The 27,403-nt window shown below is 38.3% G+C and overlaps 3 protein-coding genes across 4 annotated transcripts; all 3 read right to left on the bottom strand.

The window, feature by feature from the left end:
- Positions 1–2,096: 2,096 nt before the first annotated feature.
- On the bottom strand, positions 2,097–7,094 carry aurka (aurora kinase A). Its single transcript, XM_034683254.1, has 9 exons — positions 6,756–7,094; positions 6,306–6,371; positions 5,203–5,548; positions 5,081–5,123; positions 4,798–4,989; positions 3,871–4,009; positions 3,510–3,658; positions 3,116–3,290; positions 2,097–2,953 (listed from the first exon to the last, which is right to left on the bottom strand). Exons 2-9 carry the CDS (start codon positions 6,366–6,368, stop codon positions 2,771–2,773), a joined length of 1,290 nt encoding a protein of 429 aa, XP_034539145.1. The 5' UTR covers positions 6,369–6,371; positions 6,756–7,094; the 3' UTR covers positions 2,097–2,770.
- A 2,983-nt stretch (positions 7,095–10,077) lies between these two features.
- On the bottom strand, positions 10,078–17,385 carry prelid3b (PRELI domain containing 3). The gene is made up of 6 exons (XM_034681081.1): positions 17,201–17,385; positions 15,415–15,583; positions 13,787–13,876; positions 13,412–13,482; positions 13,213–13,315; positions 10,078–11,617 (listed from the first exon to the last, which is right to left on the bottom strand). The coding sequence occupies exons 1-6, from the start codon at positions 17,230–17,232 to the stop codon at positions 11,498–11,500; spliced, it is 585 nt and encodes a 194-aa protein (XP_034536972.1). The 5' UTR covers positions 17,233–17,385; the 3' UTR covers positions 10,078–11,497.
- A 1,698-nt stretch (positions 17,386–19,083) lies between these two features.
- Positions 19,084–26,745, bottom strand: tubb1 (tubulin, beta 1 class VI). 2 transcript variants are annotated; one of them, XM_034681061.1, is made up of 5 exons: positions 26,651–26,745; positions 22,673–22,793; positions 21,763–21,871; positions 21,511–21,621; positions 19,084–20,544 (listed from the first exon to the last, which is right to left on the bottom strand). In XM_034681061.1, the coding sequence occupies exons 2-5, from the start codon at positions 22,727–22,729 to the stop codon at positions 19,409–19,411; spliced, it is 1,413 nt and encodes a 470-aa protein (XP_034536952.1). In that variant the 5' UTR covers positions 22,730–22,793; positions 26,651–26,745; the 3' UTR covers positions 19,084–19,408. The 2 variants fall into 2 exon arrangements, with proteins under 2 accessions (XP_034536952.1, XP_034536960.1); XM_034681069.1 differs by lacking the exon at positions 22,673–22,793.
- Between the last annotated feature and the right edge of the window lie 658 nt (positions 26,746–27,403).

Here is a 27,403-nt window from a genome sequence, read left to right on the forward strand (position 1 = left end):
TGTCTGTGAGAAAGTGGTGGGGGCCGATACAGGCCTGTTGTCTCATCATAATCCCATTACAAATCCTACTCTATTTCTCTGCAACATATCTTTGCGTCTTGTTTATAGAGAATTTGAAAGCATGCATGTTCACAGTGGGGCCTTGTGTGTCAACATGCTCATATAAAGAGCATTTGGACAGATTTTCCGCTGCAGGCGTCAGGCCTTATGCTCGACCTGTTCATCCACTGTGTTGATTTTTTTCCTGCGCAACATCTGGGCGAACCATTTATTCTCGGGGTGGGTTCAACCTGCAGCTGTTAAAACGCCAATCTCTACCTGGTACACACGGATTGAGCAGACAGTACGGAGGTAAATTAGCAAAATCCCAAATGCCCCGAAAAAAGATTTAATATATTTCCAAGCGATCAAAGAATGAACAGGTAAAACGCCCAAACAGAAAATCGCAAAGCACGTGTGGATCTTCGATAGTGTGGTTGCAGAACCACCCACTTCAAAGCTTTGTTAAAAAGCTCATCTGAAATCATACCGGCATTTCACTGCTCTCATCTAAGAGTATTCAACCCACAAAGGCTCATCTTTATAGACAAAAACCGAGTACAAACAAAAAAGAAAATCTCTTTGAAAATATTTATGTGCTCATTGCAGGTGTTCTTCCATCGTTAAACATGTAAAAGACAAATTTCCTACAATCATCTCCATGACATTTTTACTATACATTATCATTCCTGGAGAGTCCCCTAGCGGACAGGAGAGCTACTGCAAAGAAACAGGAAAAAAAGAGCAATTTACCTACCTGCACTATGCAGTCAAAAAATCAACTAGTTTTCACTTTTTTCACCAAAGCATGTCAAACTTATGTTTTTCTTCATCGTTTCTAGCCTCGTAGGAAGCTCGAAACTCAGTGTTATCATCTCATACACTGATATTGTATAGCAGTTGTCGTTAGAACTGTGCAAATGTTAACATCAATCATTAATTGTGGTGAGAAAAGGTACCTTGTTTAAAGTATTACTTGAAATGCTACATATATCCAAACACGATCACAATAACTTTTAATAACTTATCTTGGTGAGTCCATTCCTTGGTCTGGTCGGAGTTTAAACTCAGTTGTTTTACTCACTTTCTTTAAGGCAAGTTCAGTGACTATTTCTTCTGGTACACCTGTGTAACTAATCCCACATTTCAACCTGTTATCCCTGTTAGCCTTGGGGTCAATTTGAGCCCTATTCAATGTTTTAAAAAATATGGTTAACATATTTGTTTTGCTTCATATTTCATGACTTTTCCTAATTCAAAGGGGATAACTGGGTAAACAGAAAAAGTAATATGATATGTTCCAATTTCCTCCACACATCTTATACACATCCGTGTTCCTTGGGGTCAATTTGACCCGTGGCTGTTTTAGCTGTTTAAAGCATAGGAAATATTTACTTTTTACACATATTTGTTTTGTTTTGGATGATACTGAGGTCCCTATAACATGCAATTGTATCATCTAGAAAAACCTCCCTCTGATTTAAGGCCCTAACCTGACATCACCATACCTGTTGTACTGTGAGAACTTCTGATAGGTCAAACAACATGGCACAGGGGGGAAGCTCTGTCCCATGAGAACATTGATATTTGCTGTACTGTGGGGTGGGAAATATTGTCCTGTGAAGACTTGTGGAGCTGACATAGAAGGATGCACAGCTCATTAAAATTTGAGGATAACAAGAGTATTAAAGGTTATGGGTACATTTTTTTTCTCAATAGTTTTAAGATTTAAGAGGCTATTTCTACTTTTTAGGCCTGTTATTGAGCAAGTGATGGGAGTTGGTGTCGTGCATTATAATGAAATCTGTTTCAAATATTTTGTCCCACTCATGTTCGTGACAGACTAAATATCAGGAGTATCTAAATTGAATGCTACCCCGTCAATCACCAACAGGAACTAAAACTTCATTAAAAAAGTTTATAAATTAGTAAAAGCTGATACCTTTGCAGCACAGCATTAGATCATACTAGAATTACATGTGTGCCTAATAATGAATGGTCAGAGAGTGTATACACATTTCACTTCAATTTCAATTCACTTGCTGTCAGGCAACATATTTACTTTCTATTTTTTATTGCAGCAGAAATTCAAACTCATGATATTGAACATAATTATAAACACAGGCAGCAGATATGATACTCCCTAAATTTTGTAACACTCAGTTCAGCTCCAGTGGTACTTTAGCTCCCTCTGCTGGCCACACAACACAGGAAGCACTCATGAAACAGTCATTATCTCACTCATTGGGCTTTAGTGCAAAGTCTTGAACACCAAGAAGTTGAGCGAATAAACCAAGAGCTTAAAATCTGCACACAATTCAGCATTAAATTATACATTAATATGACAGACACAAACTGTTTGTTTCCAAAGTGACAAACTCCATGAAAGATAATTTACTTTTTATTTCAAGTAATGGAATTTTTGAAAAGCTTGATAAAACTTTCAGAATTATATAAAAATAGTGACATATTTACAGGCAATAGTTGCAGATGGTAATGAGAGGAAATTCACAAAAAGACTGAACATAAAGAGAAAACCAAGTGGCTCAGGATACCCACAGAGAAGGACATCCTCATAAACATAGGTTATAGTCAGCAGAGTGTTATAAGCAGATACTGATAGCTTAGCTGCTCACTGATGTTATTTTTCAACGCCTTTGTGCAGCTATTGTTATTGTGCACAACTCCCCATGAAAGCTCTCTGATGATGCGTTGAGGGGAACAAGAGGGCTCATTGGCTGGGTTCATCATTGTTAACAGTAGTGGGCTTTTTGGTGGAGGTCTCTACCACCCAGGGGTGTGACAGGACCCCCTCAATGGGCAGTCTTTGCATGGGGTTGTGCTTCAGAAGCCTGGCAACCAAGTCTTTCGCTCCAGTGCTGATATTGAATTGTGCAGGGTAAGTGTACTCCACCTGTACGAAAAACAGAAAAATCAGTACAAGGTTCAGCTGGAGCGCAGACATTAGTGTGGAGTGAAGCAAAACAATAATTTCAGTCCGCGTTAAATAATGATAATAAATACACATTTATTTTTATATGCAGTTTGATGAGGTGGGTCGTAAACTTCTACCTACCCTTGATATCCTACGATAAGTCTCCTCGTGAGTTTTAGCCTCAAATGGAGGTTTTCCAACCAGGAACTCGTAGCAAAGGACACCCAGACTCCAAAGGTCCACCTTTTCATCATGAGTTTTCCCCTCAATCATCTCTGGAGGCAAGTAGTCGAGAGTTCCACACAATGTGGATCTCCTGAACCAAAAAAAGAAAAGAGAATGGATGAAATAACAAGACTATAGCGATGTAGAGAAGAAATAGAGGAGTGTGGAAAAGATTCACACAAGTAAAAAAATAATTCAGCGTCATTTATGATCGAGTGCAAACATCTAAACACAAAACCAGAGTTGCTAAAAGGCTCCACAGATACAGAACTTGATCAAATGAAAAATGAAGAATATCACATGTGCATACCTGGAGGATGGTGTGTGAACAGACCAGCCAAAATCTGCAATCTTCAGCTCGCCATTAGACCCCAATAAGAGGTTCTCTGGTTTGATGTCTCTGTGGATCACGTTCTTAGAGTGGCAGTAGTTGAGGGCATCTGCCAGCTCCATGATGTACTAGGAAAGAAAATGAAACTGTCAAGACAACATTCATCACATTTTGGTCAAGAGCATTCTCTTATATTCCTAAAACTCAAGAACAAACTCTTAGCATGGATTTGGGATTAGAATGTAGCCTACATGGACTCACATAATTACTTAAATACACATGTTATTAAGGGGACACAAAAAGTACATTTTAGAAAAGGTACATTAATTAGTAGACTTACTGTTGCACTCCTTTCCTCAGAAAAACTTCCACAGCGCTGCAGCTCACCGTACAGTTCACCCTTGGGCGCAAACTCAAGGATGAGATACACACGAGATGCATCATGGAAGTAGCCGTAGAGGCGGAGGATATTGGGGTGCCTGCAGGTTGCCAATGCAAAGATGTGGTCTGAGAAATGTTGTTCAAATCTCCGATACTTTAAACAAAACACTGGAAGCTAAATGAACACCGGCAGACAGTCAACAGACATGAATGGAGGAGGTTCATGCAGAGTACTGAGATAGTGTTTCAAACTTCAATCAGTTTCAAACAAAGACTGACATGAGCCAGTCAGATTTTAAACAAAGAGGAGAGGTGAAACCATTGAATGCTCAGTTTTGCATGATTGTAGTCATCCATGAATTGCTTGGTTTAACCAGTTACCATGAAAAATGGTTCTCCAGGCTTTACTACTGCACAATATGTGACACTTAAGCACTGCTTGATGGAGCTTAACTAGTGTTCACACTTGATTGTGAAAGGTTGTACACTTAAATCCCCTCTGTATTTCAGGTAGCTTGCATTAAATGCAGTTCAACCAGTGCTGCAGCAAACTGAGGAACCCATGTTTTTATTATTGTTCTTATCCAGAGTCTTTAGTGTAAAATTGAGTTTCAGTTTGACTTTTTTTTTTTTTTAGACAAAAACAAATGCCACCTGCTAAAGTGCTGTACTACAAACAGCACAAACATATCTCCCCCCTCTGTAGCCTTAACCTGACCGTCCATTTGAGCGTCTGTTATGTCTCAGTCAAACTAAGCAACCGTAACTTAGTATCTGCCTATAAAAATTATGAAGTCTTGTCATACAGTTAATATTTAGTGAAGATTTGGCAACAACTGATCCCGTCAGGACTTGTATTTGGTGCTGTGTATTTATAAACTGTTACCTTAAGTGAGACTGGATCTCCACTTCTCTTCTCAGCTGGTGCTCCACCCCAGCCTTCTCCAGCTGCTTCTTGAAGAGCACCTTCAGGGCCAAGATGAACTTACTCTGTCGCTCCCTGGCCAGGTACACGTTGCCAAATTTACCCTTCCCCAAAGGGCGGCCGATGTCAAAGTTTTCCAAGCTCCATCGTTTGCTGCGTGAGCAGAAACGTGTGTTGTTACAAACAACTTTAACATGCAAAATAAATGCATTACAATATAATGATATACAATCGTTAGACATACCTTGATGAAGATGATTTTACAGAATCAATCTTGGCAGTTTCGTCTGAAAAAGAGAACAGAATTAAGCCCCTGAAAACACAAACACACAGTGGATCTGTCTGCGGACTTTCTACTATGCTTACTCTGAGGCTTTTCCTGCTTTGCTGGTTCCGATGGTGATTTTGCTGGCTCTGGGTTCACCTTGGGCACATTTGTCTTTGGCTGGTTTGGCTGGGGACCATGTTTGGGCTGTGGCGTTGGATGTCCCTTCTGATTAGCAGGTTTCACATTCTGACTGGCAGGGTTGGATGGCTTGGAAATAACAGGGACATGAGAGGCTGGTTTCTGGTGGCTAGCAAGCCTTTGAATGCGCTGAGGTCCATTTGATACGCCTAGGACACGGTGTTGTGCAGTTGGTGTAACAACTGCCATCTTAGTCATCTGGGACTGTTGGGACACAGGAACTCGCTTTGGGCCATCAGTATTAGGCTGCAGTACAAGGAAAACAAACTCATCAATGACTTGGCTTTAACTTGGTTTACTTATAATCCTAGTAGGCCTGCACAATTAGAGATACAAGGTGCATTAGCATTTCTCTGTATTGTGATATAGACATGAACACTTTGCACATGTAATTGTTACATAAGGTATCTTTGGTTTTATTTTTATTCCAAAGGAGGGTTCTGTATGGATGCAAAAGTAATGTAAACAGCTTCTTACTGAGCTTTTGATTGTTAAGCAGACTAGAGTTTGGGATTGAGGCACTTATTTAAAATGAAGGGACGGTCAAATTGAAGATAGTTTAGTCAATTATACAATTAAATCTGGCTTGTTCAAAGATAGCGTAGCTAAGGCCTGAATGACATTAACAATTTCCATTGCAGTTGGTAATATAGAATGATTTGATGGATGGATTTGGGGGAATTAGTGAATAAGAAACAGAATCAACCCTGATTTTCTCAATCGATGCATCCCTAAACTTAAGGTCTCCCTGCATCTGCGCAACGATCACAAACCCTGGGGACAACAGTTGCCAAGAGACTCATTCTGAGAGAACAGCAGGCCTCCCTCCCCCCTTGCATTTACTTACCACTTTTTCTTTCCAATCTTTCTCTTACACTTAGCCTTTGGTTATTCATTTTTAATACCCATCTTTTTTCTGTCCTTGTTGTTTTATGTGTATAACGTTGCAAAAACTATTAGCAAAGTAAAAACAATCATTTGTGTTGACAGGGAAATATTGTACCTTGATGTCAGTCCTCAGAGGTTTTAGGTCTTTTGTCAGCTTGAGCCGGGCAGCAGAGTCCATATTCTGAAAGACAGGGGAAGGGGAAGCTGTCAGTTCATTTTTAATCAAAACTATAATATAGAATAAATGTGGAGTGTGGACAAAATTATCCTCAAGTCAGCAGTATATGCCACCATAGTAAGGCATCATGGCAATATTGTTTTATCGTTTATTGAGCTGAGAATTACGCCCTGTAAAGTGTTGTAATTTGCTATTGACGCCCCCTACTACTTTTAAAAAACCTTAATATAAAAAAGGTATTATTCCTCCATTAACACACAGCTAGCCTTCATAAAAGACGTCGTGTAGCTAACGTAAGAACGGTGAGTTCCGGGTTAACGTTAGCTCTTTGGTGTCCACGGCGGATAAAGATAATTAAAACAAGTATTTTCAGATTCTGTAACTTACCTTTGTATGTTAGCTTCGTTGCACAATCACCGAAAAGAAACCACTGAGCGACACTTCTCTAGAATACAAATCCACAACAGCTCTGAAGCAGGTAGCTAACGTTAGCTAGCAGCTACGTCGGTCAGTTGATATTTGTGTCTTACTCCATGAATATCCGTTTTACGTCGCAGCAAGACAATGCTATCGAAATATAACTCTTTTTGAATGTCGATCCGATGCTATGAAGAGATAACCACGGGTAAATATCAGACCAGATAGTTTAATCGTGATAATTCGACCTCAATGATAGCTGGCTCACACTTCCACTCGCTGCTTGTTTAATTTCAAACGTCCCTCCGTTTAAAACCTTTAAATACATCGAAGGCTCCCATTGGCTGAGGGAATGCTCGAGCTCACTCGCCATTGGATGTCGTAGGACCATGTGACCTCAGGGAAAATCCTCCGAAACAGCAGGGGGCAGTGTCAAGGCTGACTTATCTCAAAGATAAGATAAGGTAAGATATTTATTGATTTTTATTGATGTTATTGATCCCGGGGGGGATTTAGTTTTTGCAGCAACCCAGACACAAGTACAATCAAGAAATAGTTCCAATTAGTAAAATAAAATAAGTAAAAATAAAAATAGGTAAGTAAAGATAAAATACAATTCAGATATATACAGAAAATGGAATTTAGATTACAAATGATAAAAATTGATTAAATAGTGGTAATTACAGGCAGTATTAAAAATGTTTCAGTAGTAACAGGTTGACATGATGTGATTATGGTTGGTGACGACAGATTAAGCAATATAATAAATAAATATGGGTATATAATATGACTGTAAGTTCTAATAACAAAATAACAATGTAATATAACATAATATAATATAGCAAGATAATTATATAATATAATGTAATATGCATAATAATGTCATCAGTAATCAAAGAGTCAGTGCGAGATGAGGGAGTGTGACAGACAATGCAGGGATGGTATGGATCTGTTCATGGGGGGTGTCAGTGGTCAGCGGGGTGCAGTCTGTTGCCTCCGTTACTGTTTAACAGTCTGATGGCGTTGGGCACAAAGGAGTGCCTGAAGCGTTCAGTCTTGCACTGTGATGGAATGATGAGTTGACTGAACGAGCTCCCCATCAGTCACAGCTCATCATGGAGAGGGTGAGAGGGGTTGTCCAGGATGGCTCGCAGTTTGTCCATCAACCTCCTCTCATCCACTAAAAGATGAAATACAGAGATGCAATAACCAAACCAAGTAAACTAAACAATGTACTCATTCCATCCTGAATATATCCATCTTAGAATAATGGATACAGATAAGAGATATATTTTGTGCGTTGTAGTGCATACAGCAGATACAATATTTCAACTGAGTTGAGAAGTTTTCTTACAGTTTCAGGAAACAAGAACATGCTTGCACTGAAGGTTGGTGCTTTGCCCATCTCAAGTGTGCATGGAAAGTGTTATACCTCCATGGCTACAGTGTTTGTGTAGACTCCAAGGCTACAGTGTTATCCCTTCCTGGGTATGGACGTGAAACAGGGACATTAAATGAACTAGACATGACAGATTGAACAGATTTATGCAGACAGATAGTGTCCCAATTTTATCTTCCACATAGCTACAAAACCATGTTGGATTTATACACACACCCATTTATGCAAGTATTTGTCTTCTAATTATTTGATGAGTAGTGAAGCTTTTGTTTGTTTGTGAAACATCTTCAATCATTCTATTTTATGAAAAGCCAGTATTTTTTTAACTGTAGGTGAGCAAGAGTAAAGACAGGAAACAGGCAGAGGCACACTTGATTAAATGCACTTAATCTCAAGAGAGAAAAAAAATCAAATAACTTTAACGAAGATAATGTCCATACATTCTCTTCACACTTTTTTTGCAGACTATAATTTATGAACAGCATCAGTAATTTAATCCTTGCTAGAAACTTTAAACAAAAGGTGAGATTTGATCTTTTTTTAAAAACAGAATGATGTTTGTTGAACTCTTTAACCATCAATCCTTTTAGACAAAATCGCAGGCCAAGCATTTGGCCACAGTGTGGCAGCCTATGGCCCTGGTATTTAAACATTCATAATTTTTACTTTACAGACAGTAAGAATGCAGTTCAACAGGCCCACACCTTTTAAGAGAGGTGGAAGAAGTTCTCAGATACACAAGTAAAAGTAGCATAATGTCTCCATAATAAGTTAAAATATGACATTCAAGATGTTTTAGAAAAAAGTTACTAAAACAAAAGAATGACATTTTATTACAGTAGGAAGGAGGCAGAAATTCAGAGTTGTGTTTATCACCCTGATAATACAAGTGATGCAATCCAGTGTAAGATCTACTTTTATGTCTCGTATAAAAGAAGTCAATCTCATCTACTCTTCCTTAACTGATAGATAGCTTGATACAAAGTAATACATTGTAGTGAATAAACATTATGTCTATGTGAATAAATGTTAAAATCAACAGTGTAAATTGATGATATAATGGAGAAGAAGGAAACAGGAAGTGAGTTAAAATGTATAGGGAGTTTAAGAATAAAGAAACATAAAACTGAAATAGATCTGAACTTTAGTGAAGTTTAGAAGTTAATTTCAGCACCTGTGTTTTAACGTACAAGCTCCGACAATGTAAAGTCCCAGAGCTACCTTAGTGTCCTCTGGCTAGTTGAGACTTTTGCTAAGTGTTTATTTAACCAATATTTCAAACAAAGTTAGGGAAGCTATTACCATATTTTAGACAAATTATTTGTACTGGAGGTGTCCAATTTACATACAGGTTGTGTTGCTATTAAATCTAATAATTTGCATGAATATCCATGTTGCATGTTTCAACAGGAACCAAAAATAACAAATAATATAAATATATATTTTATATATAAATATAAAAATAATTTTAAATTTAATTCTGGTAGCAAACTCTTGAAGGTTTTGTGCCCGGCAGATTTTTTAGGCTTCCTGTAGTTGGCTATAGATTCTCTGACATATAAGTAATTGTGTTTTGAGCAGATTAAATATTCATATCCCTTTAAAAAAAGGTGACCAGCAGCGTTCAGTAAGGCAGGGAACTCTGTATGGTGACTGATGTGGACTGCAGCCTTCTATGTCAGTATCCTCTGATTCAGAAAGACAACACTCCCCTCCTCCTCTTCTGACTTTTCTATCCAATTGCAGCTGATTGGAGTACTATGAACACTTTAATTCTGACATGGCAAATCGAAAAATAATTGTCATGGACAAGGCTGCAGCAAGCAACCAAACTAGCTGGCAGAGCTTGGTGTTAATACTTTAAGTACAATAATGAAAGAGATCTTTTAGAAGTAGTTTAAAATACACAACTTTATTATCACATTCTGCAGTTAGTGAGACTTTTTTTAACATAGGCACAAAATTCACAAAATCACATTTATCAACTAAGCATCACATTTCTAAGTTGGTCAACCGAAGTCATAGCTTGACATTTCAAAACAAACAGTTTCTCTGAATAAATATTGCTGGTACACGTAAAAAAATAAATTAAAGAAACTAAACTTTCACCGTCACCACACTGTCGACTGTCACATGAAGACAGACCTTCTCAAATGCTCATTGTAACCACGTTTTAAACACTCAAACAGTATTATCAAAATATTCATATTGGCAACCTCAGCCAGTGTAGCAGCTTTTTTTTCGTTAGTTTAAAAATCTGTAAGTGCAAATAAAAAAAGTCAGCCTTTTCACAGAGAGGCTGAGAGGTCTTTGTTAGAACTGAGGATCTGTAGTCTTGTGTGTTTTGATAAAACTGTTTGAGTTTAGCGAACATGTTCAGGTACAGTTTCTAACTGACAGTTTTAGCTGGTTCAGTGTCAACACTTAGGATTGGTTCAAGGTAACAGCATTTGAGATGATCTGCTTCAGCAACAAACATGTTACATACCTTGATCCCTTCGTTTCACTTAAATACCTCAAAAGCATTATTATTATCACATTATTACAAAATACAGTGTACATTCAGGCTTCCACACTTCACCTGGTACAGAGTGTCTTGTTATTACTGAGGTCCCACAGGAGAACTCTGCTGAGGAGACGGCTCTCTAAAGTTACAGTGAAACATTTCATTAACTTGTCAGTGTCATTGGCTGTGCTAACCCAAGCTTATACTCTCTGTCACCCGACACCGCTTCCATGTGCCCTTCACACGCCTGACCCCTGTCTCAACAAAGCATTGTTGTTGTTACAAAAGGAGTGTTCCTCTCGCCACACCTGTTCCCCTTATAACTCTGCTGTTGTTGTCAGCACAGATTTAAAGCCAGATGAGACTTAGAGGTGTTCCCATGAGAACACGGCTGGCAAAGGTGCTTGAGAGGCGAGACAGAAAGGGGCGTGTCTGCTTTGGCACATTGTTTTGTTTTCAGTTCACCCAGTGCCTCTGCTGCCTTTTTGGCAATGCTACATGTTTCCAAACACACCGTTAACAGTGGTGTTAAAACTTGACCCTGAGCTTGCTACTTAAGTTTCTTCCCCCAAAGTCTCTTTATCGCTGCTGTCCTGCTGGGCAGCATCAACTGAGAACACTCCCCCAGAATCCTTTTATGTTACAGTCTGTCGTTGAAAAATATCTAATGTAGATAGTAAAGTATGAGATGAATGATTTATCCTCAATAATACAAACTCTCCAGAGCACCACAGCAGCATCACAAAGGATGCTGGATGTACTGGCATGCAGTTTCTCTCAGGCTCTGTTGGAAAAGAGAGGCAGGTGTCATTTCTCTGTGACTGCAGCAGCAGCCATGGGGGTGCGTATGGTCGTGCGTGCTGTGGCCGCAAGCTCCTCGATTTCTTCATTCAGTCGCCGGATCACCCACTCCATAGCTTCACGGCCCTGATTAAAAAAAAATACAATCAGCATGAGTCCAAAAGAAGGAATACACAAAGAGTTACATTCAGTTTCATACGATGGCAGGACTATAGTGTTCTAAGCTGCTGTTCCCGTGTTTGGAATCAGAACATTTCAGGGTACAGACAGTAGTTTGAGGAAATGATCAGGGGGTCAGTACACTTCAAACATAGTGTATGAAACTCCATCCCTCTCACAGCTTGTTAATGTCAGATTGATGACAGCCAAGTAGGAAAGACTCTCCAAAATTAGATCTGACCAGGACACCCACTTCATGCAGTGATTGTGCATGTGTGGAGCCACGAGAAACAGTCCAGTGAAGCCTCTCAACTACTTTTGTCAAGTTTTCGTACATGAAATCTGCTGCAACACGACAAACCCTTTTGAGATTTTTTTTATTCTTACGGTCTGTTCTATTGGTGACAACATAACACAGTTTAGATGCTAGCAAACCGAGGTCCAGAGAAAAGAACGTTGGGGGGATGGCTCTGACTGACACACAATCAGACAATCTTTTAGATTCTTTACGTGTGGTAGCCCATCTCAATAGTTATGTCTAATAATGTCTCAACCCCTTCTATACAGAGACATCCTAAAAGACTGCTTCAAAGTCTTTCATATTATATTTAAAAACATTTAATGACACCAGCTCCTTGAGTTTCAAGTTATCTGCAATAAATTCCAGGCTGAGGGTGCAGAATACTGAAAAGCCCTTCTCCCAATTTCTGTTTTAGGATATTGGGAATGTGGCTTTTGTCTATCAGCCTGGAATTTATTGCAGAATAAATTGAAACTCAAGGAGCTGGTGTCATTTAATGTTTTTGAATATAAAATGAAATACTTTGAAGCAGAATCTTTAGGATGAGGCTGTTTTTAGTGTACCTTGTTGAACAACTGCCTCCTAGATAATTTCTCTTTCATTGACAAATGCCGTGCTTGTAAAATTGTACTTGGGTTCTTTGTGTGTCTATGTCTGTAACTCTGTTTTTTTGCTGCTGACTGTCTTGGCCAGGTCTCCCTTGAAAAAGAGATTTCTTATCACAGTGGGACCAACTCTCCTTTCTTTTCTTTTTTTTGCCTTTTTCTTTCTTTTTCTTCTTTTAGATGGTACACCTGAGAAAGAGTCAGGAAGGGACGAGGGTCAAACTTGTTGCACAAACAGTGCAACAAGGACTAGTCCTTGTTCATGGGGCACCTGCTCTACCAACTGAGCCAAACCAGCAACCCAACTAACCAGTTTGTAACACTCAAACCTGAACTAAAATATGAATTATTTAAATAACAAAAAACATGTTTTTTTACTTTTTTTCTTTCTTTCTTTCTTTCTCTCTCTTTCACTTCCTTGCCGATTAAAACATTTTTTGAAAAAAGGATAATTAGCTCTTTGACTGGCGGAGCTCCTCACAACTAACACCAACATTAAAGGAGCACAAGTAGGTTTTTGTGAGAGATCACCAACGAAAAAAGTTAGGTTAAGAAAATAAAATTTGTAATTTTACTTTAATTTTGTATAGTAATCCGTTTCCATTTGCAGGACCCAAATGTTTAGATTAGCAATGACATCCTAAGTGACCTCTTACCTTTCCAGCGTTAGCAGAGATAGTGCTCGCCATAACTCCCTCCAGATAGCTGCTGAGACTGACTCCTTTCACCGAGATGATAGCTTCCTGAGTCAGTACTGTCCTAAAGATGAGGAGGTTTAAAAACATTCAGTGTCAACGTCAGCTTCAGAGAATAATGATTCAGTAAATCAAATATCCTCGATATGTAAACACTTACTTGTCTTTATCTTCAGGGTGCGGTTTGTATGTTAGCTTTTCATCCACCGACACCATGTTTGTGAAAGTGATCTATAGATGAAGACAGAAGACAAGAATGAGTTCATGTTAAGAGAAAGTCACAGTGAAAGTATGAAAACACAGCTGTATGAGTGTTCATTGTTTAACTGTGAGTGATGGACCTGTGGAACAAGAAAGACTTCATTCCAGAGATAGTTTAGCACACTGAGCTGTGTGTGTGTGTGTGTGGATACCGTAATACTTGATTTAGGTTGACACAAAATTTGATTTGTTTTGGGAACAGATTAAACGGTTTAATAAGATGTGTGCTGTGAGAAAAAAGTCAAAACTTGCGTGTTATGTCATAAGTACTCACATTTGTTGACTGAAGTTCAAAACTCTTCTCTTTGGGATCCACAACTGAATGTTCCTGAACGTATGTGTACGTCCGTGAGTTACCGATGATCTGAAGACAGAGACAGAAATTCACATTACTACAAAGTGAAATGAACGGCTGAACTTTTCACCTCTTTTTACATTGTAAAATCATTGGTGTATATTGTCCTTTCTGTGTTTTATCTACACCCAAAAAGTAATCAAAGGAAAAAGCTTCACAAAATGAACAAATCCCCTGATGTTAGCTTCATGTCCTGGTTTAAAACAAAGTATATTTATCAGGGTTTTAAGTGGAAACAGCACTATCAGCGGATGTTACAATGTGATAATGTGGAATAATCCTGATCTTGTTTTTTTGTTTATAATACAACCCCAACCCCAACTCAGTCGAGGCAGATGGCTGTCTAACATGAGTCTGGTTCTGCTGGAGGTTTCTGCCTGTTAAAAGGAAGTTTTTCCTCGCCACTGTAACTAGCTAAATACTGCAAGATGCAATGCTCATGGTGGATTAAGATGAGATAAGACTGAGTCTTATCCTGTCTTGGTATTGGGTCTCTGTTAATAATATCACAGAGTACGGTCTAGACCTGCTATGTTTGTAAAGGGTCTCGAGAAATTGTTGTTGTCATTTGGCGCTATACAAATAAAGATTGATTGATAATGAGCTCCTAGTTTTCCACGTTTGTATAATTTATTCATGGAAATAAAAAGGTAAACCCAAATACCTTTTTTACCCAATGTATTCAGAGAAATAACAACAGGAAGACAGCTTCATTATACATCCAGTTAATACTCATTCACCCAGAGCTCAGGATTGATTTCATTAGACACAATCTGATTAGCCGTTGACTTAATATGCTATCAGTTACTGGGGCATTCTGGGTCATAGACTGCCCTTGGAATTAAAGGGGCTATTCATAGGTGCTGCCACTGAGTGCAACCTCATACTTACTCTAAGCTAAGGTCAGTGTTAAAGAAGAGCTGCTGATTGGCTGGTGTGTACACAGGTTTAAAATATGACTGAGAAGCTGCAGGCATTCAGAAGCAAAGCAAGTCACCGCATGCATTCTGGTGACCTCTAGTTTAAACTCGAGACGACCACAATGCAAAGTTACATCACTTGCTGTCAGGGGTTACATCCCAGGTATGACAGAAATGGCACTACGGTGTCCCGTACAACACGAGCCGTGGAACAGGGCCATTAACTGACCCGAGCTCCAGTCAGCAAGCTGGTCTGCTGCCCGTCCCCCAGACAGAAATAGTCCTGCAGAGTTATGGGTATTGCTTAAGGGCTGGAAAGCATTAACCCTGTGTTTGGCGCATGACCGACTCAGGCTATAACTGGATTCGGGTATGACATTCATAGTAATGAGAACATGAGAAGTTCAGTTGGTTGTGTTCCGGTGCTTCTTGTGACAAGGGTCATACTACGCTCATCAAACAGTGTCAAAGGGAAGCACCCGGACAACAAACACAAACTTCCTGCTGCAGGTCATGGCTTTCTCTATCCAGTTGTGAGCATTTTCTGTGTTTTTAAACTGCAAGGTGACCACAGCGAAATATTTCACTAGCGTGAAGGACTGAAAGTTGGTATGGTTTGAAACTTACAGATTTGACTATTGATGGAAGACCCCACTCTGTGCTGAGCAGTCTTTTACTGTGGAGGCGTCCCTGTTTGTCAATGCCTCTGTCCAACACATCCACTCCAATCACACTGGGGTTCATGGGGTTGGGATATTTCTGCATAGCAGCTTTGGTCACCGTCTCCCAAGGATGGCTGTGGAAAGAAAGGTATAATTATATATATTTAACTTGTATTATGACACTGATTGACTATCTGATAGGGAGGTTACCTGTTTTCAAACTATATGTCCTCAGGTATTATATACAATTTTGATTAAAAACAAACAAAACTGTTTTGTTTGTTAACAGCACTGCATTGTATTTGTGTGATTTTACAACATATTAGCCCCTTCTAGTAAGCCATAGCAATTACCCTCCTATTATCCTTGGGGTCAATTGGACCCCATTCAACGTTTAGCGTCTCTAAATGAATGACTAACATAATTGTTTTTACTTCATATTTCATGACTTTTCCTAATATAATGGGGAAAACTGGGAAAACATAAAATTAAAATCTTGATATGTTCCAACGGTGTTCCTTGGGGTCAATTTGACCCCAGGCTGTTTTAGCTATATATAACATAAGATATATCAACATTTTACACACATTTGATTTGGTTGTTCTGGATGATATTGATGTCACTATAACCAAGGATGGACACTTCCGCATGTGACTGCAGTAGCTAGGATCAAACTGCCAACCTTTAGATTGAGATATAATATTTCCAGCCATCATGTCTCTAAAGACATTCAATGATGTGCCCTGTTTCATATGTTTTGATAACATAGAAACAAGGCAGGGCCGACGAGAGCATGACAAACTTGCAGCAGTTTGATGTTATTTTTTAAAAATAAAGTCCTTCTCAATGCTTTAAGTTGTGTTTATGCTTGCAATATATTTTATTTATAGGGCTATGTAGATAGTCAACAAAGAAACATAAAGTGCCTAACACATAAGCCTGGGTAACAATCAGTTTCTGGAGGTTTAAATTGCTGGGGTCAAATTGGCCTCAAGGATATAAGATGTTAGTAACAGGAGGGTTAAGCTGGAGCTGTTTTTATATTGAAAAAGGGCAAATTCAACAGAAAGCCATTCAATTTAGTCACTGTGGTGGTGAATTAATGTCAGTTCTTCATCAGGTTGACTTTCTGTAAGCTTCGAACTAAATGTAAAAATAAGTCTCTTTAATATCAGGGCATGTGAAACACTGAATGTAAAAGATACAGGTCTGTTTTTGGTTAAAAATGTTAAAATGCGTGTTGGTTGAACGTAGCGCCATCTTTGTTCTGTGACGTAAGCAGACACGGCGGCAAAATGTAGGGGAAAGGTCGCGTGCTGGGGGCTGGCCCTTTACCGGCGTATTATGCAATATGACCAATAAGACAGCTTTTTATCTGCAGCGAGATACTGAAGGTCTTTTATTCACCTTTGACACATTTAACGATTCATTTAATAAACTACAGACCTTAGTGATATTCCGTGTGTCTTTGTTCCGATGGGGTAATCATTAAAAAAAATGCAACATCTGACTTTCGTTGTACGTCTTGCAGTAAAAATATAGGCAACTAGCCAACAACGCACTTTATATAATTATACAAACAGACGCTCAATTTTGTTCATTTTTAGTCTTAAACTATCCTCACAATCAGCAGATTAAATACAAAGCCAGCTGGCGTTACTTAACAGCCCCTGACAGTGAACCTGCGGCAGGCGGCCCGTCCCTGAACATATCACGGGAGTAAAATTAAAACATGCATCAGACAAACTTACTTGAATACGTGCTCTGACGTCCAGATCTTCATGGTTAAAGTTGTTGGTTAACAGCTGTTGGTGATGCCGGGGGAGTCGAGGAGTGGATCAGCAGGTAGGCAGCCGCAGTCACACTGAATGAAATCTGTGAACCACGTTCAAAGACACCCTTCAGCCTCCTCCCACCGTACAGAGCAGGGGAGTCACATGAGGAGTATTAGTGACGCACTTCCGTATGTCAGTGAATGCCGCATGAGTCCCACTGGCAAAGAGCAGCACAGCAAAATATATTTTATTCATTGATTTACTGCATATAGACAATCTAAATATAATACCACATATAACCTAAGCATATAGAATACAGGGTAATTCATATAAAACTTTTAAACCCATTCAGAGATATTTCAATGTAACCTTCAATGTTACACAATTCAGCCCAGTGAAGGTTGACAGCTCTCTGCAACCTTGGCAGACTGAGAGAGAAAACCTAAGAGTAACATTTCAGTAACTGCAATTCTCGGTCCATATTGCACCAAAATTCCTGTTTCTATTTGACAGGCTTCTTTTTATTTATATCTATGCTATTAAAACGTGACAGTGGAGAGTATTATATTTATATGACATGTTACATAATCAAACCTGGATGACTTTCAAATGTGGTCAACTACAAGGAAGTTTGTGGATCTGAAAAGTTTTAAGATGTGTCCTGAAACAACAACATGTTTTAGTTGAAGAACAAATCATTTTATCTTTATATTTCTTTTAGTAATATCTTCTGTTTTACTGCATGGAAGTTAGAACTACTTCTGTACTCTTCATTAAAATATAATGTGAATTTTAACCCTGCACGCCCACCCCCCAAAGTTAAACTGTGTCAAGGTGTTGCAAGTAAAAAATGCTTAATTTGTAGGTTAACTTTTGTAACTACTGGCCCACTGTAATCTGCATGTTGAGTGAGTGCTTACCTCTTTACATCATATCAACCTTTGGAACTTGAAGCACATTGCCCTTTGTGAGGCAGTAGGCTACACCATACGCATATGTGTTACATGCATTATCTTCTCCATTTTCTCTGTTTATGAGTGTCTTCAACTTCACTGGAACAGTGCAGCTGAGGCAATGCCACGTCGGGTGCTTATCTCGGGGGGGCAGACACTGTGGCCGAGTTGTGTGTAATCTCTATGTCCCAGATACTTAAGAAGAGAAGGAAACTGTGACAGCCTTCAACTGTGTCACTGCCACTTTGCTGTCAGAGGCCTGTCCATCACTTCAGCTAAGTTTAGTTTTATTCCTGTGTAATTTTATGATAAAACTAGATGGAAAGGGAAATATTTAAAGGTGCAGTCAGTAGAATTTAGTGGCATTTAGCAGAACACATAATTTGTAGAAATGGAATATAGTATTCATAAGTATATTCAAATTAGTGTGAAATCACCTGAATTTAAAAGTCATTTTTGTTAACTTGGAATGAGCTTTTTGTACCTACATAGGAGTGGCTCCACTTCCACAGAGGCTGCCATCTTGCACCACCATGTTTTTACAGTAGCACAGAATTTATATACGCCATGCACATTTTTTAATTCAGACGATTGTAAGAGTAAGAAGAAGAAGAAGAAGAAGGGAGTGTTTATTGTGCTCCAAAAAACGTTGTATTGATACACCCCAAATGTTAAATCGCTTCGCCAAAAGGAAGGGTGAGCAAAATCGTTAAATATTCCCATTTCTACACACTGTACCTTTAAGTAATTCTTCTATTGTGATTTTATGCTCATTCTCATTCTTTTAGAGATTTCACTCTAAGGTTTAATGGTTCAATCATAATGAAACAGACAATGTGACATTTACTATACAAAATTAGATATCAGACAAAAAGTTTTATGATCAAAGTTTAATATCTATGGTTTTGAAATACATATAGTTTGTGCAACAGGACAGTCTTTTTATTTACATACATTCTTCAAATTCATATTAGAAAACACAAAATTTAAACCCTTCAGACAAATTTCAGGCCTACACATGGAAAAATACATACAAATAAAAATAAAAATAAAAAGCACCTTGGTTAATTGTAACATTACCTTCTTTTTAAGCTAAAGCTATCTATATCAAGTGATGGCATTTACTAAACAAGAAAAAAAACAGCATTCTACTTCAGACCGACAATGCCACATGCTTTCAGTATCCTTCAAAGACGTCTCAAACCTCCACATCACACCATACGCTGTCTTATTAATCTACAGTTTCTTTGCTTGTTTCGACCACTGTCTCTAATTTGACTTCCACCTGCGTTTTGGTTGTCGTTGTTGACGATGGTCCCTCCACTTCCTCATCCTCTGCATCCCAGTCTTGCTCAACTGTGGCGTCTTGGTACTGCTGGTACTCTGACACCAGGTCGTTGAGGTTGCTCTCAGCTTCAGTGAACTCCATTTCATCCATACCCTCCCCTGTGTACCAGTGGAGAAAAGCTTTGCGTCTGAACATCATTGCGAACTGCTCCCCTACACGACGGAATATCTCCTGAATGGCTGTGTTGTTGCCGATGAAGGTGGAGGCCATTTTCAGGCCTCGTGGTGGGATGTCACACACGGCAACCTTCACGTTATGAGGGATCCAGTCGACAAAGTGGTTGGTGTTTTTCTGCTGGATTGCGAGCATCTGTTCGTCCACCTCTTTGGTGGACATCCGGCCACGGAAGATGCCAGCTACAGTGAGGTAGCGCCCCCGCCTCGGGTCACACGCCGTCATCATGTTACGGGCATCAAACATCTGCTGGGTGAGCTCAGGCACTGTGAGGGATCTGTACTGTGAGCTTCCACGAGCCGTCAGGGGGGCAAAGCCTGGCATGAAGAAGTGGAGGCGAGGGAAAGGCACCATGTTGACCGCCAGTTTCCTTAGATCTGCGTTGAGCTGCCCGGGGAATCTCAGAGAGGTGGTGACCCCACTCATGGTCATGGAGACCAAGTGGTTGAGGTCCCCGTAAGTTGGCGTGGTCAGTTTGAGTGTGCGGAAACAGATGTCGTAGAGAGCCTCGTTATCAATACAGAAGGTCTCATCTGTGTTCTCCAGGAGCTGGTGGACTGACAGGGTGGCGTTGTACGGCTCTACCACAGTGTCAGAGACTTTAGGGGAGGGCATGATGCTGAAGGTGTTCATGATGCGGTCGGGGTACTCCTCCCTAATCTTGTTAATGAGGAGAGTTCCCATGCCTGAGCCGGTGCCACCCCCCAAGGAGTGAACAAGCTGGAAGCCCTGCAAGCAGTCACAGCTTTCACTCTCGTGCCTGACTCGGTCAATGACCTGCTCCACCAGCTCTGCTCCCTCTGTGTAGTGGCCCTTTGCCCAATTATTACCAGCACCCGAGTTTCCTGTAACACCCAAATAAAGGTTTGTAGGTTAATCCTGTTCTATCACTTGTCAGTTGAATTAGTGGAGCAGGGCATATAATCATGTTGTAGGGACAACATAAAGCACTTAAGTTCAGCCACTTCCTAATAAATGGAACAGCGGATTACATTAAGATTCTCTAATCTATGTGGCTGAATATGGATATTTTTACAAATATTTTTTGTTGAATATTTACAACTATGAATTAGATGATGTTTTAACATTTGTATACATTCAATTATTATCACTTGTCGCAGATCAATGAGATGGACAATATGTTTGTTTTTCTGTTGGAACTTTTTATACAAACTAATTTGTCCCTACCATTGAAATGTTTCAACTCCAATGAGAGATTCATTCCCACAGCTGTTGGACGCATTAGCATCCTAAGCAGCCGATATGTAGCCTTAAGACTAGACAAGACTGGAGCTCTTGTTTAAGTCTTACCAATCAAGTCTGGCTAATCACAACTGTTTTTCCAACATTGGACCTGTTTAAATGATGAATCTGTATCAGAATATTCTGAACAATGTGGGTGTAAACAAACAGGTAAATGGTAAGTATAAGCTACAAAATAATTCCATGTTTACGTCATCGTGTTAGGTTGAACTATAAGCCAGATGATTTGCATGTTAGAGCCAGTAACCTACAGCTTCATGTCTAGTTTCATTTCCTGATTGATTTAAGATGAATCTAAATGCTTCACAAGGTGTTTGGGTCTGCAGCTGTTGATAATGCCCTTTGGGAACTGAACCAAAGCAAAAGGTTCAACGCTTCTTTGCATTTTTGACTCGGTCTGGCGAACTTGGCTACAGCAGTACCAGGAATGTATACAGTTTAGAAGTGCCTTTCCTTTCTGCATACTAACATAAATGGCATTAAGCACACAGAAGCAGGAAAATCTTTACAATTATTTTTCAATCAGACTTTTATTATAACTGTCTCACCATGGATGAAGTTGTCCGGCCTGAAAAGGGCCCCAATGCGGCTTCCTCTCACGCTGTCCATGGTACCAGGCTCCAGGTCAACAAGCAGGGCCCTGGGGACATATTTCCCACCTGCACACAGAAAATGTACACACCATTGCTGCAATTAAAATGTCATCACTTTTTGGTGAGAGGTTTAAAAGAGTAATAATGATACAGAATTATTGCATAAAAATGAATTAGTAATTGAGCAGTTTGCAGTCTGTGTATCACCATGGGCCTCATTGAAGTAGACGTTGACCCTCTCCAGTTGAAGGTTGCAGTCTCCTTCATAGTTTCCTGTTGCATTGAGCCCATGTTCTTCAGAGATCACTTCCCAAAACTATAAAAAAAGAAAACATAAAGGCATGAATGAGATTGAAGCTGTATATTGAAAGACATGTTAGTCATAGTAAAAATGTTTAAAGTAAAGCTTTTTATAGTGGTATGAGAAATTGGAAATTCTGGATCATTCCCAGGTGTCAATATGTAATACCGAACCATTAATATTTAACTCGTCCTAACCAGGTTGTGAGTCAGGATCTTGTTCTGACCAGATTACAAATCTCTGCTTCTGAAGATAAACTGATAAAGCTTAATAACAGAGTAGTTATATAACTGCTTGGTTCTTTGACTGACATGTTCTCCAATTTCAAGAAGCAATATTTGGCTCTATTATCTTGAAGTTCCTGTCACTTTTTTGTGGTTGCCATGATAAAAAAGTCCCACCCATGCCAGTCTCGCGTTCAGCCCTTATCTTTTCTCTGAATACTTAACAGGGAACACCCTGTGTCACTCAAAACTGTCAGTGGCAAATAAACAGAATGGGCCAAACCTTGCATCATAAGTTAAAAAATAATGTTTCATAAGGGAGATTTATTTAAGTCAAAATTATGTCACTTAAATATATTAGTTTGAACATTTCTTCATTGAATGTCAGTGAGTGGGACAATTAATTTATAACAACAACCAGTCATTCAACAAAAATGCAGCCAGTTAATCATATTTCTATGAAGTCTCAAAAATACACTGTTGAGGCGATGCAGATAGACAAAACATTATATCACATAACTAATATTTTTTATAAACTTAGGTCCAAACACATTATAAAAGTATATGGTACAGAGGGATTACATTTTATTACCTTTGAGCCGATCTGGTTGCCACATTGTCCAATTTGCAGATGCACAATTTCACGCATGATGATCAGGCTACAGTACACAGAGCAGCTGGGGATCTCTGATAGGCTTTGGTGTCTCCCATGTCTTTTATACAGTACGGGAAATGATATCATCAGTGATGTCAGGAAGTCACACTAGGCCATGATGTACAGTACGAGGGGCCTAATGCACAATGAAAACTTGTAACAGAGCACAACAAAATATTACTTCACTTAGGGCTACTTTCTAAGTATGGTAAGAATACTTTGAAGACCATGTACTATGCTATGTACTTGTCCATGCAAATAACACGAGCAGTGTTTAACTGCTTTGAAAAGGAATGGTTAATAATGAAAAATTCAGGTAACAATCTGTTTTGTTCACCTCGGCAAACTTGGTGGAAGAGCAAATAGCAATATTTCATAAAATCTCCTTAAAATATTCAAATTAATCAAGTATACGGTTGAAGGAAACAGTTGGTGCAACAAGGTATTGCTGAGCGGCATTACCAATTCGCCCCACATCTTTGAGCTGAACTACCAACCAAAAACAGGAAAGGAAGTGAACGGAAGAATGGCAGAAAAAAGTATCTGTAGTGATAGATAACACATTGAATACCAAACATGTTACTGTGCCTGACGGGAAACATAAGATTCAGCTGCTAAAATTGCAGTTAAATTTATTTGAAAAGTTGTTATATAACAAAACATGATCAGATTTTAATTATCTTTTCTATACAACACAGAAGTTACAAAATACATTTTCTATTTACAGACACTTAGTCACTGTATCTGTGATAATAATAGTCATGTGCGCCAGTAGCAGGACTGCATGAGTGATGCTACCATCTAGAGGGCTCTCGTAGCTATAACAAGATACCACTGGAGAGGTTAGTCTTTATAGATCAGCAAGTTGATTAGACTTGTACAAAAATAATTATTCATCAGGCCTCATCTAGACATGTTTTTTCATAAAAACATTTTTTATGCCAACAAATCTGGCACTTAACGGAATAAAGCTTGAACATAAACAACAAAGTCAATGAAGGCTGAGTTCCAAAAGCTGCTACCTTACACCTTCTTAGTACTGCTTATATCAATAAGTTTAACTATGACAAAGTTTTCAATTAGTCTGATGACCTCAGAGAAAACCCAAATAGACCAAGGATCTCTAAAATTACATTTTGCATTTAAACACACAGTTGATTTGATCCACAAACTAGATAAATAATGATTGACTTTTTGGCTTAGCTGGAATGTGTTTTTGCCAAACACGTTCCTCTAGTGTGTGTGTGATGTGTAGTCAACTGTTCAATATCAGATTAATTTACAAGGACACCAGTCAAAGCCAGAGACTGACAATAACATAAAATGTACTGAGTGTATTTGTCTTACTTCTAGTAAAAATATCTCATTACACCTAATGTCAACCAAGTTTCTTGAAATAGGCATTACATCTTCAATATCAGAAAACCTTCCTGGAACATTTTGCTCACTGTATTGGCAGACATTTTAACACACTACAAGAAATCAAGTCCTTATTTGTTGTGTGTTATATCGTGAAATAAGATTTATATCTATACTTGTCAGGTCAGAGTAGGGAATTTTCAGTGTAATTAGATATTTTGACTCAAATCACATGGATGAATACACTTGGTAAGATTATTTTTTGAAGTGCAACACATTGTTGTTGACTCTATACAGACCTTTTGAAACATAAGAAAATCAGGATCTTATAAAAAAGATGATAAGAAATTTCAATACTACAATTTAAACATACTCTATAACATATAAAAGCTGTGCGTATCAGATCCCCATTTAGAGTCTCATCCAAATAGTTTTACTCTATCATTAACTGTAGAGATCCTCCCTCCTGCCTTATTTTCTTTATGTGCTGTGTTTGTGACGCTTCTTGGTTTTCAGGTTCGTAGCTTCAACCAATAACAGTGTAAAGACATGAAGGCATCTATAATAACATAGTGACCAATTAGAATGCCTTCTGTAATGGCAGCAAGGTTTGAAGCAAATTGTGTCTGACTTGACATACTGGCAGAACTTTGTAATTACAACTTCCTGGTCCGTCACCATCGGACTCACATCTGTAAATCAGCTAATAGCTCACTTTAACCCCTGGCCTGTTGCTATTTTCCTTCATGGTCATGTTCAGGGTGGGAAATGTGTTGGTATAAACAATGTTACAATTGTATTGCTTCTTTGCTGTTCAGCACTTGAAAAAAAAGTGATTGGTCATATTTGTTCATACAAGGTCAAATTTGTCTCATAACAGTTAGTGTCAAAATCCATCTAATTTCTGGCTAGCACTAGTATTAGTTAGCTAACATTTCTGTTAACATTACCAGTAGTTTGGGATTTTCCTTTCCTTTTGTGTTGTGGAATACTGTTAAAGAGGTAATTTTAACTTGGAAAGGCCACATGCTCATGTTAGCAGAATGTTAGGGGTAAAAGAAAAGTTATTTTATGATGCAACAATATTTGGAGTAGAAATATTTATTTTGTGGAACTTAAACTCTTTGGTAACAGGTCTCAACTATTTGGGATTATTGGAGGTCAATACTTTATCAGAGACAAATCTTTATTTTTAATTTAATAAAGGTAAAGATATTATTATATCTCAAATATTAAAATAAAAATAAATGGCCGCTGACAAATTAAAGACAGAAATTTAGGATACTTGGCTTTGAACTGTAATGAACCAGGGTACAAGAGGTAGTGTCTCAATATTTTATAATAACATACTCTAACATCCATCCACTAATCCATAATTGTATGCCAGGGTTACTGATTTGTCAAAAAGTATTGTCTTTAGAAAGAATTTGAACTTCTTTGTCTTATTCATAGACTATCGTCCTATTTAGAGAACAAACAGGATAGAGGAAGATTGCATAGTTATCTAAGGATATAGATATCATATACATTTAGATATTACCTTTAATTTTTTTCTTGTATTTAAGTCATTAAGTCATTGCTTCTTCTACTCCCTCAGTTGTCTGTTTGGGTTCATTAGAGAGTCACAGTAGCATTTAGTTGTCGTTGATGACCTTTATGTGTTTTGCCCTGAGCTTCTTCCCCCTGCCTTTTGACGTACTTGTGGAGGGAGGTATTTTCTTGTGTGTGTTGCGTGTGCATTGTTGTGTGCATGATTTTTCATGCAGTGTGTCTGTGCAGGCATGTAGCCAAAGGGGTAAAAACGCGGGGAGCTGTTTAAAAATTCAGATAACCATTAGGTGAGTCAAGCTTACAGAACATCAGGGTGGCATTGTAAACGTTTCTCAAACTGTATCCATCAATTTTAACACATCAGCAGCTCCTTGTTACCTGTATCATCAACATTTGTTGTGTGTAGTTCATTTCCCTCTTATTATTTGGTCTATCTCCCTAAATATACAATGTGTAACTAGTTTCTTTGTTGTCTGTTTCCCATATAATTCTAAAATAACTAAAGATACTACAGATTACATTTTTTCCACCCAAGCCACAGAGGTGTGACCCCAGTCAGACTCAAGTTATAATGTAGACTCACATCCCTCAGTCAACGTAATGATGATAAACAAATAAAATTCACTTAATTGAACCCAATTGAAATAAATAATTATTTACATTTAAATAAATTAAATACATTTGTAAAATGAGGCAAAGAGTGAACAATACACTACTTTAGGCTACTGGACTTGAAACACAAAGTTTAGGTCTTGACTTGGGACCTGTTGTCAGTCCTGATCTACGACAAAACAATGACTTTGTCCCACCTGTGTCTTGCCCTCATGACCTGCATGGAGCAACATGACCGAAGAGGTTCAGTGAACAAGGTATCCTTCACTTTTTAATGTCACTACTTGTGATTGTGTTAGTATCATTGCTACTAAATGAATGTCCATGTAGTGCTTTTACTGATGGTTAGTAAGTACCTTCATTTAGGTTTTAATCACTATTATTGATTCATACCTTTTCTGAAGATAGGTTGATAATCATTTCGCTTCAAAGAGGGCGCCTCTCCCCTTCTGTACCTCTGCTTCATGACGCTCCGGGCAATCATGTGATCTGAGCCTGCTTCAGCCCAGATTCGTCAAGCTACAACAAGGAGGAAACCGGAAGTATTGTGATTTTCACTTCAAAATAAAATCGCAGCATTCCTCCAGTGTTTCAAGTGGGAAGACTTTTGATTAATCTGATTCTTATGGATATTTGTAGATTCATACCTTGTTTATTTGATATTTGAAAATTCACACCATATTCAAATTATAAAAATATCTTGAACATAAGAGGTTATGCGCTTTATTACTCAAGAATTTATAAGACATTTAGTGAATTGGTATGTGTAATAATGTAATGTTCAGCATGGACTTCAATTAAAGAGGAAAAAAAGAGATAAATAGTACATATATCTAATTTTAGATAAATATTTTCTTTTGAAATATTCCATGAATTATATAAATTTGAATGACAATTAATAATGTATTATTATTATTATTATTATTATTATTATTATTATTATTATTATTATTATCAATGCACAATTTATCCAGAGGCCTACATGAATTTGTACAAATAAAATGACCCGCAGTTGGTTAGTTAAAAAAAAATAAAAAAATCAAACTTTAGTTAAAAGGAGAAGTACATTTTGAGGTATCCCTATAAAGTACTAACTTGTTAACTTCCAACGTTTACTAGTTACCAACACTTAATTCTGTTAGTTGA

Source organism: Notolabrus celidotus, chromosome 1, assembly GCF_009762535.1.
Source record: "Notolabrus celidotus isolate fNotCel1 chromosome 1, fNotCel1.pri, whole genome shotgun sequence".
Lineage (NCBI taxonomy): Eukaryota > Metazoa > Chordata > Actinopteri > Labriformes > Labridae > Notolabrus > Notolabrus celidotus.